The 20,261-nt window shown below is 39.9% G+C and overlaps 1 protein-coding gene across 1 annotated transcript in view; it reads right to left on the bottom strand.

Moving 5' to 3' along the window:
- Nucleotides 1-19,649, bottom strand: part of MARCO (macrophage receptor with collagenous structure) — a 28,135-nt gene extending 8,486 nt beyond the window's left edge. The window contains exons 1-11 of the mRNA XM_058194508.1: nucleotides 19,492-19,649; nucleotides 17,592-17,693; nucleotides 11,371-11,583; nucleotides 9,591-9,635; nucleotides 8,306-8,350; nucleotides 5,473-5,535; nucleotides 5,322-5,354; nucleotides 4,418-4,471; nucleotides 4,274-4,318; nucleotides 2,177-2,284; nucleotides 237-344 (exon numbers count right to left, since the gene is read on the bottom strand). Of these exons, the coding sequence (XP_058050491.1) occupies nucleotides 237-344; nucleotides 2,177-2,284; nucleotides 4,274-4,318; nucleotides 4,418-4,471; nucleotides 5,322-5,354; nucleotides 5,473-5,535; nucleotides 8,306-8,350; nucleotides 9,591-9,635; nucleotides 11,371-11,583; nucleotides 17,592-17,693; nucleotides 19,492-19,597 (922 nt within the window). The 5' untranslated portion in view covers nucleotides 19,598-19,649. The remainder of the gene's footprint in view (nucleotides 1-236; nucleotides 345-2,176; nucleotides 2,285-4,273; nucleotides 4,319-4,417; nucleotides 4,472-5,321; nucleotides 5,355-5,472; nucleotides 5,536-8,305; nucleotides 8,351-9,590; nucleotides 9,636-11,370; nucleotides 11,584-17,591; nucleotides 17,694-19,491) is intronic.
- Between the last annotated feature and the right edge of the window lie 612 nt (nucleotides 19,650-20,261).

Genomic DNA, 20,261 nt, shown 5'->3' with positions numbered 1-20,261 from the left:
GATTGTTAAGATGCCAGTAAGAAAGGGATCTGCTAAAATATGGCTGACTATGGTTTGTTTGTTGTCCGAGTAGTTGCTGGTTGAATGATACCGTAATACTAACCCATATCATGTTCCCACTATTTACTTCTGAAAATAGTAAATGTCACATAAATAATGAAAGTATAGTGAGTACTTGACTATCCTCCGTGATCTAAACATGACATTCAATATAGCACTTGGTTGCTTTCACTTACCATCCAGGCCTTGATTTCCTTTTTCTCCCTTCTCTCCTGGAAGACCAGTTAATCCTCTTGGGCCTATGATTCCACTTTTACCAGCTTCTCCTTTTGATCCTGGTAAGCCTGTTTAGCAAGTTAAACACACTAAGCGTAAAGGCAGAAGTTTTCTCATGTGTATAGTCCCTGATTTGTTTTCGGTTGCAGCATGATCATAACAAAACTAATTTGCTTAATATCTGCTTCACTGAAGACAATCACACTTTAATCAATTAGCTCTTTCTATTAATGATGAAGTTGTATATTTTGTTTCTGGGTCAACAGGCGCTTGAGATCATTTGTGAATGATGAATTAAGACAGATTTTTCTCAATCTGGAGTTTCTACATGATTTAGAAGGTAGCCTTCATAACTCACAACCAGAATGACAAACTAGCTAGAGAATTATGAGAAACAAAGGCCATCTACCCATCTAGAAGGCTCTCCAATTAACAAAGGTTGTGCTAATTTGGGTCACAGAAGTGTTTTACAATTACAGCATATCTAATTTGCAATTTCAATTACAATTGTAATAATTGAAATTAGAATTAAATACACAGAAGTATTTAACAATTACAACACATCTAACTTGCAACTTCTCTTTAAAAAAAAAAAAGTACCCACAGTCACAGCTGTGAACTGATGGAGTTGAGTTTTGAGTTGAGTTTGGTTGGATTTGAATAAATGATTGAACACAGTGTGGAATAGGAAATAAAGTGCTTGTTAAATGGAGAGACATATAAGTAAATTACATAAAATACCTAAAATGGGTTGGGGAGAGTTTTAATGTAGTTTGGAAAACCTATTAGGAAAAAAAATCATAGGCAAACTTAATTTTATGATTTTTTTAAAAAAAGTCATTAGATTTCAGAAGCAGGAACCATAATTTGATCAAATTGGTTGGATTTTATGATTTACCTTAATAATAATTATTATAATTGGAGTACTTCTTATATATGATAACTTTTCAAGTTCATAGTACCCAATTTAATTTACATGGTAGATTTTTTTTTCTACAATGTTTCTTGGAATTATGTTAATGTAGTACGCTACCCATATTGTAATAAGAAAACTAAATAAGCTACTTTTCCTTTTAAAAATGAACCTAAAAGAAATTAGGCATTAGTGATTTCAGTTGCAAAGAAATGATAGATGATAGCAAAGAAAACACAAGAAACTCTGCCATCTAGTGATAGCCTAGATCTACAACCCAAATTTGGTAGCCTTAAGCTTGACAGTCCTGAGGGCAAACTCAGGTAACAAAAGCAATATCATACGTTTCTGGTGGGAATCCATGCTACACTGATGAATTCATTCTGTTTCATCCCCTGACTGTAATTTACACAGCCCGCAACCCCGCAAAATATCTGATACAGCCCAGAGACTCTGGACAATAGACAAGAATATTTGTAACTCAGAGTTGAACTGTGAGGTCCTTGGTGCTCTATGATTTTGATTGTTTTCTTACAAATGTTTCATATCCCAACTAGGTAACATCATCAGTGGCAAGCAGCTGGGTAATGAAACACCTGCAATAGCTCTTAGACTTATATATCACTTCACAATGCTTTACAGCCCTCTCTAAGTGGTTTTACATGTCAACCTATTGCCCCAACAATCCGGGTCCTCATTTTACTGACCTCGGGAGGGTGGAAGGCTGAGTCAACCTTGTGCCAATGAGACTCGAACTGCCCAACTGCTGGTAGCCAGCAGTGAGCAGAAGTAGCCTGCAGTCCTGCATTCTAACCACTGCGCCATCATGGCTCTAAACCAAGTTCTAGAGCACCAAGAACCCCACAGAATCAGGCTAGTTTATCATTCACCTCTTTCTCTTCTCATAGCACCAGCAGAATTGCATTCCGTTAAGAATAAGTAGGAAGAAAATATTTCTCACTTCAAAACGATAGTAATTCGTCTTACCGGGAAATCCCATCTCCCCCATTTCTCCTTTCAGTCCTGGTTCTCCTTTCAGTCCAGCAGGCCCAAGATCCCCTTTTGATCCCTTTTCACCATTTATTCCAGATAAACCTGATATAAAAGAGATGCGTGCATTTGATCATTATTTTTAATTGAGCCACGGTACTCAGTGTCCAGTACTGAATTCAAGAGATTTAATCTTACTGCGATTCAAGTGACAATTGTAGGCTGCAGTAGTCTTACAATAAACTTTGACTTGCTTTGGTGTGTTGTCACAGTGCCTGGCTTTCCACAAAATGATAAGTCATAAGTCATAGCTTAACAAACCATGATGGCTCTGTTCACACCAAAAGCAAGCCTATTGCTTAGCATGATATATGTGAGTAGAAGGGCCAGGTTTATACAAGGTTTAAGGCGTAGAACTGATGGCTAGTTTGCAGCCCAGGATGTCATTTGAATTAAGCCCTACTAGCTAATTTATGGTCCAGGGTGCTGAACAAATGAGGGAACTGGTTTAATTCAATATGATATGATTAAGTAAACCTGGGTTACAATAGAGGAGACAAATGTTGGTGTGCAGGGTCAATTTAGCATTTTTCATGAAGATGGAAAGCTGCAGTAGATAGGGCAATGATGCAAACAGATCATGTTATACACCCTAGCAGGCCTGTATTTATTAATCCAGTTTTATATTTTTTGCATATTTTTCTTGCCTAAAATGATAAGAAATGATGACTCAATGAATTCTAAATATAATTGAGGGAATTCCAGGGGTCCTTAAGGAGGAATTAGGGCTATTCACATTGCACATCCCTCAATTAGCATGTTTGGCACAAATCTAATGCATAGTAATTTGAGGAATTATGGCATCTTGGCACATAATTTCATGAGAAACTTCACATTATTTTTAGCAATCTTTCTGTCATCACCTCATTCTCCAAATTTTAATGGTATATCTTTGCGGTGATGGTTATGCAACTATGAATTAGCATCAGTTGTCTATTCCTTTGAAATATGTGTTACACATTGGCTATACTGAAAGAAAGATAGAGATAATTGTTCAGCATTTGTAGCTTCTACAAAATCATATATCTCTATCTACGGTAACTGTCTGTCTGTCTGTCTTTCTGTCTATCTATCTATCTATCTATCTATCTATCTATCTATCTATCTATCTATCTATCTATCTATCTATCATCACTATCTACTGTATCTCTCTCTCTCTCTGTCTCTCATCATCTATCAAATGATCTATAGCTATCTCTTTGTCATCTACTGTATATATAAAATATGTCATCAAACAACAGTCCTTGGGAAGGACTTGATAGATGGATAAAAATACTACACCCTCTCTAAACATCTCACTGTCTGCACAATCACCCATAGTAATGATGTGGCTAAATTGTCTTAATTTCATTTCAGTAAAATGGCCTTGCTGGTTTTATTTCAGTCTTAACATTGGAAAATGCAGTTGCTCAAGCTATATGCATTTAGATCAACCTTTCCAAACCTTGATATGGTCTATAAACAGAATTATTAAGATATTAAGATATTAAGGTTTCAAGGCTGAAAAGACCAAGTTAGACATTTGGAGGATGGGAGTCATAACTTTGGAAGATAAAAGGAGTTCCAAGTTTGGATGCATGCTTATCTCTGACTAGAAATAGATCTGGGAACCAAGAGCAGTCCATGACATTTCATTCTATGAACTGGGGTAGAATATGGTACCTTTGAATTGTACCCAAGACTTACCCAATGTTTTCCCCATGTCTCCCAAGTAAGAAGATCTTGAAAGGCCCTATCCTAATTCCTTCTGTACAAATACACTGATAATATAATATATAATTAATCATATGTTCCTTTTTCACAAGACTGAAAACTAGACTCTTCAGTCACCATCATCTGATCCCTGTCTTGCTTTGGAACTTCTCTGAACTTCAGTCCACAACTGAAACATGCGAGACTGGACTTCCCTGGTATGACCAGTGAAGTTGTCAAGTGCAAAACAAGTGATATTTAATTAAGGATCTCCCAGGAGAATCACTTTAAGAAAAAAATATTTAAAGGGGCAAATCCAGCCACCAGCATGAAATAGACTACCTGGTAAACCTTGCTCTCCTTTTGTCCCTTTTGGTCCCATGGCTCCTATAAGCAAAATATAGAGAAAAGAAAAATAAATATGAAACAAGAATTGGCAATGAAATTAAACTTTACTTGAATTTCAGCATCTGATTACTTTATTACCTGTATCACCTTTTTCTCCTGGGGAACCAGCATATCCTTGTATTCCTGGAACTCCTAAAATATATATAGGATACGTTAAAATGCAATCTTATTCTCTGTATATACTAGGGATTAAGTATCACCGAGCTCGATTTACAGTTTAGCAGAAATGTATATACCGTATTTTTCGGAGTATAAGACACACCATTTTTCCTCCTAAATGGGGGTGAAAATGAATGTAGCCCCCCACCCACTGGCCCCCACCCTTTGGCCTCTGCCTCCCAGCAATTAACCTCCCTGCAGCAAGCAACAAGAAGAAACAGCCCATTTCAGTTTCAGCAAAGCCTAATTAGCACAAGTTGATTGTCCCTTGGATCAGCCTCCCGACTCTCAGCTATTTCAGGCTGCAGGGATTGCCATTGCCTACTGCTGCGCAGGTCTCTGCTGCTTGCTGCAAGGAGGTAAATTGCTGGGAGCAAAGCTGGCTGAGGAATTCTGGGACTTGAAGTCCACAAGTCTTAAAATTGCCAAGTTTGGACACCCCTGGCATAGAGAGCTTGCTGTAATGTACAGTACCCCATATCCTGGCATGCAGGAATCTATATAAGGCAATAACTGATTCTAATGAAAATGAATCTCTTCCCACCACTTCAGAAGACTAATACAATGTTTATTCCCCCCCCCCAATGCCTGCTTGGTAGTCTAATATTCTTCTTGAGTCTCTCTTGAGACATCTTTCTGCAAGAAGTAGCAAAGATGCTTGAGTACTTGAGGTGGGGTCATGGCCTGAACACCAAGGTCTAGAGTGATGTCCAACAGGGTGAAGCACAGGAACAGCCAAAAGAAATTAAATGGTTCATATGGACTGGACAACACCCCTCTTGTCTTCACAGCATAGAGGCTCAGGTTGCAGCTGAGGAATTACCAGGTTCTCCTTTGAGTCCAGGAAGTCCGATCCCTGGGGGGGGGGGGAAAGGAGGGACTCACTCAGTTTAAAAAATCCAAAAGTCAGTAATATCACCACCTCACCCTCAGCCCTCTGCTCAAAGATGGGGATTGTGGTTTTATTTGCTTACCATTTGTTCCCGGGTTTCCTTCAATTCCTGTTAAACCAATGTCTCCTTTTTCACCTTTATCTCCTGAAAGATATCACAGTTGTGGGTTTATAGCAGATTTTATATGATATCCTTGCCAAAAAATGATTCAAATTTAGCCCTTGAATCTGCCATTTTCATAAAAAAATTACATATTGGCTGCCTATTTTAGTGTCCATTTCAATTCACATTGACTGCACTTCAGCAATGAAACAGGTATTCATTATTTTAGTAGCTTCTTTTCCAAAAACACCACGCTACTGACCAGAGCATATAAAACTTTTGCTAGGCCAATTCTTGATTACTGCTCGCCTGTCTGGAACCCATACCACATATCCGATATCAATACAGTTGAGTGTGTCCAAAGGTATTTTACAAGAAGAGTTCTTCACTCCTCCGAAACCAATAAAATACCTTATTCCACCAGACTTGATATCCTGGGTCTAGAAAACTTGAAACTTCGTCGCCTTCGACAGGACCTGGGTTTAGCTTATAGAATCATCCGTTGTAATGTCCTTCCTGCCAATGACTACTTCAGTTTCAACTACAATAACACAAGAGCTACCAACAGATTTAAACTTAATGTCAACCGCACCAGTTTAGATTGCAGAAAACACGATTTCTGTAACAGAATTATCTATGCTTGGAATGCATTACCTGACTTTGTGGTCTCTTCTCATAACCCCAAAAGTTTTATTAAAAATCTATCCACTGTTGACCTCACCACATTTCTAAGAGGACTCTAAGGGGCGTGCACAAGAGCATAAATGTGCCTACTGTTCCTGTCCTATTGTTTCTTCCCTATATATATATATATATATATATATATATATATATATATATATATATATATATATATGTATATGTATATATGTATATATATGTATATAAGTATATATATATATACTTATACTACCTTGTTTCTCCCCATATATATGTTTATATATTATATAATCTTTTGTGTTTTGCTCATTATCCTTGTGTATATTGTTATGACAAAATTAAATAAATAAATAAAAATTTTTTTTAAAGAGGCACAGAGGTTAGAATGCAGTATTGCAGGCGAATTCTGCCCACTGCCAGGAATATGATCCTGATCAACTCAACGTTGACTTCTATCCTTCTGAGGTTGGTAAAATGAGGACCCAGATTGTTGTGGGCAATATGCTGACTCTGTAAACCGCTTAGAGGGGGCTGTCAAGCACCGTGAAGCGGTATATAAGTCTAAGTACTATTGCCATTAATGAATTTATAAAGGTTGGATTTGACGTTCTAACCACATTTGCAATTTGCAATGACAATTCAAGGTGCAGCTCAGGCTATCATTAATTCAGCTCAGGAAGCCATTTTGTTAGGTTTAAGACACATGACTGTTCCTGACTTCATATCCTACTTAGGAAGATGGCCAAGTAAGAGGGACATGAAATATATAAGCATGTAGCTTATTAATGGATCAGAGTTGTTACATTTGAACTGGATCAATGCTCTAAATTCAAAATTGAGTATTTGAAAATATGACCTTTATTACCTTGGTCACCTTTTCTTCCTGGAAGTCCTCTTTCTCCTTTGGGACCTGATTATGAAAAAAAGAAGATTCTTATGCTGGTCTTTGAAGTTGATATTCTCTCTCTCTCTCTGTTTCTCTCTCCCTATCTCTCTCTTTCTCTCCCTCCCTCCCTCCCTCCCCCCTCTCTCTCACACACACACAAATCAGCAGCAGAAACCAGTCTAAAGGGCCACTAAATTTATATGTTACAATAACTGGCCTATGAATTTATTAGTAAAAGTATTTTCATCGTGCTTCTGGGAGCAATGTGTGATCGTAGCTGTTTCTTCCTTTTAACTGCTAGTGGGGGTTTGAACTGATTGGGTGGGAGCTTGGCTGTGCTCTGATTGGATGGGGTTTTTTCTGTGCTCTGATTGGCTGGAGGTGTGTCCTGTGTTGGTGGGGGCTTGGTTGTGCTTAGTCTAGTCTGTGCTGCAGGGGGATTTGAGCTGGTGAGCTGCATAGTTGTTGTTTGGCTTTGTGGTCGTGCTACATCTTCATAGTGGGTGTCAGTCTGCTGCATGAATGGATTGGAGGGGTTTGAAATGGCTAATGTTGCAGCTGCGGTCTGGCTTCTGGTCCTTGGTCGTGCTTCATGATCAGTGTGGGTTTGGGTCTGCTTTCTGGGTGGATGTGCGGTGGTGACATCCTGTGTGGACCTCGTGAGTGTGGGTCTGGTGTCATTCCTCGTGTTAGGGACTCGTTTGTCAATAAGGGCGGGTTTCCAAATGGCTGGTAGGCGGGAGGTGTCATCTCGTTTGTTCATGCTGTGTGGGCGTTTTCTATCTCAATGGCTTCTCTGATTATTCTGTTGTTAAAGTGTTCAGTTTTGGCGATAGTTCTGGTCTTTTAAAGTCAATATCATGTCCTGTGACTTTAAAGTGTTGGACCAGGGAAGAAGTTGGTTCCTCTTTTTTGAATGAGTTCTTGTGTTCTTCAATGCGTGCACTTATTCTTCTGTTGGTTTGTCCAATGTATGTGGTGGGGCAGGCGGTGCATGGGATTTCATATACTCCTTGATTTTCTAACTCAATTTTGTCTTTGGGGTTTCTTAGGATGGTGGATATTTTTCTGTTTGTGCAGAATGCTGTCTTGATGTTGTGTTTGTGGAGGAGCTTGCTGATTCTGTCTGTGGTGCCTTTTATATATGGGAGGAGGGCTGTGCCGTTTTCTTGTTCTCTGTCTTGGATTTTAGTGGGGGGTATACTATATATTGAGTATATATATATCCACTATATATTGAGTATTTGAAAATATGACCTTTATTACCTTGGTCACCTTTTCTTCCTGGAAGTCCTCTTTCTCCTTTGGGACCTGATTATGAAAAAAAGAAGATTCTTATGCTGGTCTTCAAAGTTGATATTCTCTCTCTCTCTCTGTTTCTCTCTCCCTATCTCTCTCTTTCTCTCCCTCCCTCCCTCCCTCCCCCCTCTCTCTCACACATACACAAATCAGCAGCAGAAACCAGTCTAAAGGGCCACTAAATTTATATGTTACAATAACTGGCCTATGAATTTATTAGTAAAAGTATTTTTATCGCTGGAGGTGAATTATGGGAAAAATTCAGAAAATGTGTTTTTAAATGAAGGGAATATGTAGCTGTTGCCCCAATCTTCCTCCATGTATTCATCTGGCAAGAGATCTGAAATGCCTACATGTACAGAAATCTTGGACTTTGTATACATAATCATGGGATCTATCTACTCAAGTGTCCAGCTATCCAACCCAGGCTATTTGCATCAGGGATAGGTGAATCTGTCAGTTCTGATTACTTTCTCCGTCTAATTTTTCTCCTTTTATTCCTTATATTTGTTCCAGCTGATTTCTGCATCTAACTGCTTTTATCTTCTTTAATCCACATGAAAATTCATGTACATTTTCTTGCACATTTCTCCCAGAATATGTATTTCGCTTAACAGGTATTTTTGGAAACTTCCATAATATGATTTCTTTAATTTTCTTAGTTGCCTTTTTCTTTTAACATTATTTCCATTAACCTATCCATTTTCAAATACATTTTTAAAAACTTGCACGTATATTCCAGCCTTGATAATTGGATAATGGGATTAGTTCTCCAGTTCCTTTTACAAATAATGCACAAATACAGATTATTGCTAATTTCTGTGGATCCATCCACCAATGGTGTTCAACAGGCACAATCTCAGACATTTTTGTTGAATCCAGTAAGACAAAAATGAACCATTTGGTAACCATGCTTCAAATGAATGCTGTAGAAGTTTAGAGCAGCTGATCTTGCCTACTTTGTGTGCTAGAACTCAGATATGTATGACATTTGCTTGTTTATAGAATATCATTTAATTTTAGTCACATTCAGATATTTTACAGGAATTATGTTGGACCCAGTAAAGGAAAATATTTATAGCTCAGTGAGGGGTCCTTGGTGTTCTCTAATGTTGCCTTAGTTTATTTAGTTGGAATAATGTAATGTCTGCATGAAAACAAGCAAGCTCAGAGTGCACCAAGTATCCCTCAATTAAGTTGGAGCAATAAATGAAAGAATAGAAGAACAGAAGATCATACTAGAGTTACCCACCAGGAGGTCCTACAATTCCTTGAGTCATGCTGCTTTTAATTTGGTCTGAAAAAGATATTGATATCTGTTAGGAATAGCCCAAGTCTGTAAATAAAATCAATCCGTTTTCACACGCTTATTAAACAAGCTGCACAGCTACTCCAGATGTAAACCCTGTTTTAACATTTCTCTAGTTACATTATGTGTACCTGCATTGTTACCCTTTTCAACATTCCCATGGTGTTTATGACCTCCTTTTCCTCATTTTGTTTTCACGGATTACAGTAGGGTATGAACATTTAGATCATTTGTTTGAATTCCACTCAGTATCATTTCCATGCAAAATGATAAACTATTCCTTTCAAATTTCCTTGTTTCAGTTTCGTTCCAAACCATCCCATCATTTTATTGACCAAGACATTTCCAAGGTGTACAGAAGGGCTTTCTTGGGTATTTATAATCAGATCAAGAGATTTCCACCCAATTACTGCAGACTCTAATAGGTTCAACACCTCTCCATCAAGCTACAACTCTACATGAAGAAGAAAAAAATGTACTAATGAAATACAGACAAGTAGGAATATAATCAGTGTAAAAAGTATTTTCTGGTCTTTGCTAAAGTGATTGAAAGGGCTGATACCCAATCCTGAACGGTAGCACTGGGTGGGCTAGTGCATGTTAATGTGATTATTCTGGTGACCTTGTAGAGCTGTGGGTGGCAGCAATAGCAATAGACATGCTTCAAACAGTTATTTAAATCCAACCCAGATCGTAATCCAACACAGTGCCCCAGTTCAATAATACATCTGTCAGCCCTATATCTGTCAATCTGGTAGACCAGACAGGAAACATGACCAGATGATCCAATTTTACTTTATTGTAAAGCTACACAATCTGAAGGTAGAATTGTTTCCTTTACAGCCTGAGAAACTAAAACTATGGCTGATCCTTTCTGAGTCTCTTGCCTCACCCACTATCCAGCTGCAGGCTATGCTGTCTCTTATGCCTAGACAACATCTCTTTGCTCCATCTCCCAAGGTCATTCCCACATATTATTACAACATTATAACACCTACACTAAAATGATGAAAGTAGCAAATTGGATCCTTCCTTCCTTCCTTCCTTCCTTCCTTCCTTCCTTCCTTCCTTCCTTCCTTCCTTCCTCCCTCCCTCCCTCCCTCCCTCCCTCCCTCCCTCCCTCCCATCCACCCCCATATAGGTTATATCATAATATACACAGAGGCAGAGACAACATGATTGCTTTTATGTACATACTCTGGTTATCTTCAGCATAAATTGGGAGTGTTGAAAATGTCTTGATCAGAAACCTTTGAGATTAAGATAATTGTACATTTGCTTCAGAGAAAAAAAGTCTATACAGAATTTGATTCTAATGACTTCATGAATCAAATTTAAGTTTTTATATTTAAGCTCTTGTCCATGAACTCTTGCAAGGGAGCAAAAGGAAGACCAAGAGCAGAAATGTCCCCTGAATTATAAATGTGACATTTGAACAAAGAAATCCATTCCATTTTGTATACAGCATTCAAAACAGTGGTGGGTTGCTCCCGGTTCACCCTAGTTCCAGTGAACCGGTAATGGTGGTGGCACAAAGCTCCGCCCATGTGCAGAAGCACCACATGCTCGCAAAGTGAGTGCGTGTACCCGCGCACTACCAATAGTGAACCGGTAGCTCCAGGATTTGAAACCCACTACTGATTCAAAATACTTACTATGCACAGTAGGAAGATGGACAAAACAAAATAAAACTGCATTCAGATTACACGAAGCTAGGATATACCTGTAATGTTCGCCATTTCCCATTGTAAATGTTGATTGCTCAATTTGATTACATGAAATTCTTGTTTTAAATTGTGGATCCATTTTTCTCGACCGCTCTGAGGATTGATTCCAAAAATGATCTCATTCTCCATGGAGGCATTGGCAAGATGATCCACTGATTTTGCTGTTCTGCCGTCTTCCATGCTATTTATAATTTTGTGCATCGTAAAGACTAAGAAAAATTGAACAGAAAGTAATGAAATAGACAAACTTTATTCACCATTACCCAACTGTGCTAATTTTCTAAATTAATTTTCATTTTTCTACATAGCCCTGGGAGAATGTAAAATTAGGTGAAGAATTTTCCTGTTTTAACCAAATCCTATTATCTTGTCAGGGAGCCTTATTCTCATACCTTGAATGTTCTCTTGAAGTTGTAGAAATAATCACAATTTGTGAAAACTCTCACCAGGATTTGTCCTTCCATGTCATACCTGGCCAAATCACAGATCTATTGCTATTGTTAATCTCTCTCTATATATAAAATCCAAATACCACTCACTCATCACAAAAACTCCAGAACGGTAAAGCCTACAAACTTGAAATTTGGCACGTATATTCCTCTTGGTTTTTAGGTGCTTGCTAAGAAAGGATTTTTTTGAAATGACCATCAGATCATTAGTATTTCATATACAGTATTATATTCACACACTCTGTTGCTAAGGAGTTAGACATTTTATTCCCCCTCCCCACCTGCAAGGAACTCTATTCTGATGGTAGCTGGGATGGCGGTTGAGACCCCCAGACTTATGGTTATGGGGGATTTCAACCTGCCGTTGGCGGGTGAATCATCGACAACAGCTCGGGAGTTCATGGCTTCCATGACGGCCTTGGACCTGACTCAGATAGTTAATGGTCCCACCCATATTGGGGGTAACACTCTGGACCTGATTTTTGTCTCGGGACAGTGGCTTAATGATCTGGAGTTAGGGGATCTAAGTTTTAAACCCCTGTCATGGTCAGATCATTTACTCCTTCAACTGGACTTTCGAACCGCTGCACCACACAGCTCCGCAGGGAGCCGGAGCCGGAGCCAGTTCGATGGTTCCGTCCCAGGCGCCTGATGGACCCAGAGAGGTTTCTGATGGAGCTTGGGCCGTTTCCCAGGGAATTAGCCCACGGCTCAGCCGAAGAACTGGTGACCGCCTGGGAAGAGGCGGCGGCTTGGGCTTTGGACCGCATCGTGCCTTTGTGGCCTCTGACCCGGCACCGAACTCGACCAGCTCCTTGGTATAAGGAGGAGCTGAGAGAGATGAAGCGCCGGAAAAGACGCCTAGAGAGTGTTTGGAGGTCCAGCCGCTCCGAATCCGACCGAACACTAGTAAGGTCTTATATTCAGACCTACCTAGTGGCGATAAGAACGGCAAAACATAACTATTTTTTCCGCTCTTATTGCATCGGCAGATAATCGCCCAGCAACCCTGTTTAGGGTGACCCACTCCCTGCTTATGCAGGGGGCTCGGGAGGACTCCTTGCAGGGGCGTGCTGAGGATTTTGTACAGTATCTGTCTGATAAAATCGCTCGGATCTGGGACAGACTGGACACTGATTGGATAGATTCAGGCGGGATGATGGGGACGGGTCTTGTGGATATTACCTGGGCTGAGTTTGATCCTGTGACTCCTGACGACATGGACAGGTTGTTGTGTAGGCTGAATCCCACCACATGTTTATTGGACCCGTGTCCCTCCTGGTTGGTACTGGCCACACGGGAGGTTACACTAGGCTGGCTCCTGGGAGTTACCAACGCTTCTTTGTTGGGGGGCATTTTCCCCACCACCTTGAAAGAGGCGGTGGTGAGGCCCCTCCTCAAGAAGCCTTCCCTGGACCCAGCTGTATTGGCGAACTATCGTCCAGTCTCCAACCTTCGCTTTTTGGTAAAGGTTGTTGAGAGTGTGGTGGCATATCAGCTTCCCCAATACCTGGAGGAAACTGTCTATCTAGACCTGTTCCAGTCCGGCTTCAGACCTGGATACAGCATGGAGACAGCTTTGGTCGTGTTGGTGGATGACCTCTGGAGGGCTCGGGACAGGGGATGTTCCTCTGTCCTGGTCCTTTTAGATCTCTCCGTGGCTTTTGATACCATCAACCATGGTATCCTGCTGCGGCGATTGGAGGGATTGGGGGGGCACCGTTTATCGGTGGTTCTCCTCCTATCTCTCGGGCCATTCGCAGACGGTGTTGGCAGGGGGGCAGAGATCGACCTCGAGGTGCCTCACTTGTGGGGTGCCACAGGGGTCGGTTCTCTCGCCTCTCCTGTTCAACATCTACATGAAGCCGCTGGGTGAGGTTATCTGTGGTTTCGGGGTGGAATACCATCTGTACGCTGATGATACTCAGCTGTACATTTCCACCCCGAACCACCCCAACGAAGCCGTCAAGGTGATGGCCCGGTGTCTTGAAGCCGTGCGGGTCTGGATGGGGAGGAACAGGTTCCAGCTCAACCCATCCAAGACAGAGTGGCTGTGGGTTCCGGTGTCCCAGTACAGTCAGCTTATGCCATCGCTGACTGTTGGGGGTGAAGTACTGGCCCCCAGGGAAAGGGTGCGCAACTTGGGCGTTCTCCTGGATGATTGGCTGTCCTTAGAGGAACATCTGATGTCCGTCGCCAGGGGAGCATTTTATCAGGTTCACCTGATTCGCCAGTTGCACCCCTTCCTAGATCGGGACGCCTTACACACGGTCACTCACGCCCCTGTTACTTCCCGCCTGGACTATTGCAATGCTCTCTACATGGGGCTCCCCTTGAAGAGCACCGGGAGGCTCCAGCTAGTCCAGAAGCGGCTGCGCGGGTGATAGAGGAAGCACCTCGTTGCTCCCACATAACACCTATCCTGCACGGCCTGCACTGGCTGCCGGTAGCCTTCCAGGTGCAATTCAAGGTGCTGGTTATCACCTTTAAAATGCTCCATGGCTTAGGACCGGGTTACTTACGAGACCGCCTTCTGCCACCGATAGCCTCCCAATGACCTGTGCGCTCCCACAGGGTGGGCCTTCTGAGGGTGCCATCGACCAAACAATGTCAGTTGGCGGCCCCCAGGGGGAGAGCCTTCTCTATGGCGACACCGGCCCTTTGGAATGAACTGCCTCCAGGGTTGCGCCAACTCCCCAACCTCCGGACCTTCAAATGTGAACTTAAGACTTTATTATTTTATCGTGCGGAACTGGCCTAAGCGTAATTTTAAATTGAAATTTTTAAATGGGTTTTACGTCGGTCTATGACCGTTTTAGTTTGATTTGGCCTATTAAATATTTGGTTTTAATTCTGTTTTTAAATTTTTTGTTTGTATTTTGTGTTTTTAAATATGGCTGTAAACCGCCCTGAGTCCTTCGGGAGAAGGGCGGTATAGAAATTAAATTATAAATAAATAAATAAATAAATAAATAAATAAATAAATAACTGCCAGTTGTCTTATGTTAACATGCTTTGATGCTACGGAGTTACACATTCTACATTAAGTTTCAGGCTTTAAGTGTCAATTTATCATGCCCGATCACATAGTTTTGTAGTGAAACATGGGCGTCCAGCTAGTGTTATATAAAACACACCAAATCAATTATTGTAGTAGGATCCTACTGACTCTTTCACATTTCTATGACATGAATGATACAGAATTCAGATTCGATTAGCCCCTTGTCTTTTCAATATTCATGTTTTATTATTTTACTTTAATTAATAGGTAATTATTTGCTACTTCAAAGTTAGTGTTTGGAGGAAATATATTGCTTTATGCAATACAATTTAATCTGGTGTTGAAAAGTGGGAACAGTGGTATTGCCGAAGCAAGAAAACATTATCTATGGACATTGTCTTTGGACATGATATGTTTATTTCCAAAGGGACAGGGGCAGTGGTGGGATTCAAATAATTTAACAACTGGTTCTCTGCCCTAATGATTTCTTCCAACAAACAGTTCACCAAATGGCTCAGAAAGTAACAACCAGTTCTCCCGAAGTGGTGTGAACTGGCTGAATCCCACCACTGGACAGGGGCTGACCAGATTGTTGTTCCCTAATGTTTCTTCTGGTTAGACAGTGTCTTTAGCACAGTGGACATGAGTTTGAGCAGACCTCAGAGAGACAGTGGAAAACAGGGGTGCTTGGCATGCTGCAGTCCATGGGATCGCAAAGAGTCAGACACAACTTTGCAACTGAACAACAAATTTCTTCAAAGAAATTGAGTAGAAGTGGAAGATTTCTCAATTTGGTGATCACTACAACATTAGAGGATAACCTTTACCTATGATTGAATTAGCTCCACCAGCAGAACTTCCATGCCCGTCTTTAAATGCAATTTAAATGCACTAAAACCTCACTTAATATTCCAGCACATGTTCTTTATATCAGGAAGAGGTAGGATAAAATTTAAAAAGTGGCAATCACAAGAACATGACCAACAATTTGTTTTTCCACCAGCATTTCCAGCTCATATTGGAGGCACGTTTGTTATCAGCTATATACTGTCATCGGATAAATTCATATAGTACCATCACTGATGGTGGAATGGCCACAAGATTGTGGCTTCTGCTACCTGCTGCATCCAGTATAAACATTCCTGGCTTCAGCTGTGAACCATTAAGTACTAAGAAAACAAGTGATGCAGATGTGGAATGGAGATCATCATTATTAGCCAGAAAGCTAAGAACATTTGCAAGACCCCCAAAGCCAATTTCCTGCCTTTAACCTTTGCAGTCTCACAAGGACCTTTAACCTTGACCTACAAATCCCTGTATTTACTGTCTTACTCTGTCTTGGTGTGCATTCATCATCCATTTTTCTAGTATGATGTTCCCATCTCCTTTCTCCCTGACTTTTTTCTAGGCTTTAATGTCCCACTTCCTTTTCCTTCTCTCTCTCTCTCTCTCTTTTTAAAATGTAGGCTAAAAGAAAAATAGAGAAAAACTATATGGTTGCCAGGAGTAGAAAACAACTTGATGGCACATAATCAATCGATCAATCAATCAATCAACGAACAAACCAATCATAAGAAAAGTGATGGTACCACATTTTCTGTCCAGGTGTGTCCCACTTGTTGGTCATAATTCACAGCTGCTAAAGCAGGGGTGAATGTAAAATTTCTTACTACCGGTTCTGTGGGCGTGGCTTGGTGGGGATGGGGAATGTGACTGGGTGGGTGTGGCCAACTTTTTTTTTAACTTTTAAAAGCATTTTTTCAGCCGAAGAGGTTGTAGAAAAAATGCTTTTAAAGGGTTCTGACGATCCCAGCTGAGCCGCGTGATCATCAGAGGCTTTTTTTTACTTTTAAAAGCATTTTTTTTGGCTGAAGAAAAAATGCTTTTAAAAGTAAAAAAACCACCCTCTGATGACCGTGTGGCTCAATTGGGGCAGAGGGGCCAGGGATTTTTGCTACCAGTTCTCCGAACCACCCGCCGCCATGGCTACCGGATTGGGCAATCCGGTCCAAACCGGGAGCATTTCACCCTGTGCTAAAGGTTCAGGGATACTTGAACTCAAGTGGCACTTTTAGCTTCTTCTGTCCCCAGGATACTTCTGCAATTTAATCTCGACTACAGAATGGTTCCCTATTGTGTTGCTGCTGTTTTTACATTCAATATTATCTGACAAGATAAAAAGCATCGTAAAGAGCTACCTGAACTGTGATGAGAAAACCCAGGATGACTAATCAATCTCACGTGTGGCTGAAAACAAAAGCATCTGGAAAACTAAAGTTGAGAAACTAAAGGTCTGAAGGTTATTTAGTGAATACTGAGAATCATTTTTGGCACTGTTTTTTATTTTTCAGGTACCAGTTAAAAATGGTCTCACTTTTTTGGAACTTTTTAGGATGGGTGGGTTCTCTTTACCTTTTTAACTCTGTATTCTTTTTAGATCATTAATGATAGGGGGGGAAAAACCCTTCATGATCTGAAATACAGCAATCAGTTAAAGAGGACACCACAAAGCATCTGGATGCCTGGGGGACATAATTTGATGCTCCTCACCACCAGTTGTGACTTTCACACAATATACAGTACATTGAACTGATATTTCAATGCTGCTGAGGGTATCTATCCAGGTTAATGGATAGATACCCTCAGTTAGTTAGCAGATTAACTAAGTATTTCACTCAGCTAGATTTACCAATATCAGTAGTGTGAGAACAGGCAGTTTTTAAACTTTTGATTTAAAAAAAACTAAATTACATTTAATACAGGTTACCTTTATAAGACAGCAATCCCATGCCTCCTGTGAGAACAACCAAATATATTACGAGTACAGACCAAACACAGCATCGGCAACTCTTTTTCTTGTTGTTTGGTTCTAAAATTTGGGGAAAAACAAAATATACAGAGTAATGTAAGTCCATCATTTGGCTCTACACGTGACTGAAACTACTATTACTGGTCAAATAAGGATAGTTTCAGATCATACACATACACAAAGTTGTATAAAGGATCCTATTGAATAGCAGGATTCAAACAGTTTATCCTTTACTGATATGTTTAACAGAGAGTTAATTGCTTAATTTCTAGACAAAAGGTGGTGTAAGTGTAAACTATGCAAGCTTATTTGGAAATATATTTGATCATTCAAATTTCTAAAGATATCTGCTAAGAATTACAATCAACAAATGACAGTCTCCGAAGAAGTCATGCCTTAGTACTAATTTTCACTATCTTTTAATGTAAAAGTTTTGTAAAAGTCAGTGTCATACAAGTCAATCAATACAAAAATAAAACCAACTAAGCAGTATAATTTTGCTTCTTAAGGTATTTCGATGACAACAGCCAGCTGAATAAATGTTGAAAAATCTTACAAACTTGACATAGGTGCACGCTGAATAATTCTGAGGAAATCCATTCTTGCACCAATATCCATTTGAAAAGTCCTGCTGACACAGTCTTACTTTGAAGGGACAACAATCCCCATCAATAAAGGTGTGTAACTCTTCCTTTTTCCTTGTCACTACAAACAGTTGTAATGAAACCTTGCCTGTGTGAAAAATAGCACTTAGTGTGTCATAGCACATTGGGAAAGGTAACTTTAAATTCATCCTTGATTAATATATAATGAGACTTCTGCTGATTTCTCTAAAAATATCTTTTAGCAAACAAGATAACTCAAAAGCACATTTCATTTATCTCTTTTCTTAGTGAAATGTACAGAACTGAAAAGATAACCATGCTCTCAGTTTGGACTCAGTTCCAGTGATATCATCTATGAAGTTTTCTTGTCAACATGGTGTCCAAAGTACATATGTATGTCAAAAAAAAAAAGTCAGGTTGATGGTTGCAACTATGCAGCTGAAGCCCCACTGCTATGCACATGCATGTTGTCTCCAGGCACATACCAAAGGATGGCGCTTCAATTATGCAAAAGCAATCCCCATTTTGACTTTTTTGCCTCTTCCCAGATGTCCCTGCATGGCAATGTGCAAAAGTGGTTTGCCATTGCTTTCTTCCAGGATATATTTTTAACACTTATTCTACCCATTAGCTCTGGACATCTCAATCTCAATCATAACCAGGACCTATCCTGCTTGGTTTCTGATTTCTGGTTCCTCAGCTAAATTCTGGAGAAAAAGTATTCATCAAACATCCATGCTATGAAGGAGTAGCCTTCCTTAGAAACCACTTATGCATATCCCAAAGATGCTTTTCCAAACGGCTACTGGACTTCCTTGGGGTTTTTTTTGTCTTTGAAGAGATTGTGCTTCTCATCCAAGAAGCTTCTTCAATTCTGATTCTTTGATGAGAAGCAAAATGTTTTCAAGGAAAAAAAACCCAAGAAAGTCCAGTTCCCTTTTGGAAAAGCACCCTGGGGACAATCATGACCTGGATGATTGAGAATCCCTATAGACACATATGCATATATACAGGTATTTGCATAGACATAAACCAATGTATTCCCATCACATATATGTCACGACCAAAACTACAATCCAAAATTAGTCACCCTTCCATATTTTTACGTCACTGCCATAAAATAATGCTGTTTAATGCAATAACAAATGAATTCCATTTATAAAAGACAAATTCTCGTTAATCAATCACTAATAAGTTGTCTTAGATATTTTGATCTAAGCATACATGATCATCAAATAGTAAAAATACTTTACCACTAATTTCAAATGGTGTGATTCCAGAAAAGATCATCTTATCTGACAACGAGAGTGTTTTGTTGTCTTTGAATTCATCATCAATGAAGCTATTTAAGTTGCTCATGATCAAAGTTTTACTGTAAACTGTACAGTATCAGGATCTCCTGGAAATACATTTTATTTCAAGAACGCTTGCCATTGGCTGGATTTTATTTTTACTAGACTTGCAAAAAAGAAAAGGAAAAAAAAATCCCTAGCACAATGCCTTTTGTACTTCCTCCAAAAAAGTCTAAGCATGGGTTGGTGAATATACCGCTTTAATATTTAAGATAAAGAGATAGAGCTAAAAACTAAAATCCTTATTCTGAAATGTGACTCTTGTCATTTGCACAATGATTTCTCTCGAACTCTCTTTGACTCATTGTGCTTATGTAAAGGCACATCTATACATTTTACTGATAGAAGTGATTGCAGCAACTAATAGACTGTAACTGTCATTGTGAAATGAGAAAGCGGTGGAAAGAAAAATGCTGAAGCAGTGGGAGATTGGGGTGGAGGGCTTGCACAAGAAGAAAAGGTATTAATAGCTGTAAAACTTCCCCCTGGTTCCATGAGCACCTAAGAGCATCCCTTGAGAGAGACGAGGGACAGAACAAAATAAAGGAAATGAAAAAAATAGGTAAACCACCAATACGAATGATGATAATCCAAACAACATAATGAGGAAAATTACTGTAATAAAATGTTGAGAAAAGTGATAAGGAAAGACTAAGAATAGGAACGTGGCA

Source organism: Ahaetulla prasina, chromosome 1, assembly GCF_028640845.1.
Source record: "Ahaetulla prasina isolate Xishuangbanna chromosome 1, ASM2864084v1, whole genome shotgun sequence".
NCBI lineage: Eukaryota > Metazoa > Chordata > Lepidosauria > Squamata > Colubridae > Ahaetulla > Ahaetulla prasina.
This window is presented reverse-complemented; position numbering and strand designations above follow the sequence as displayed.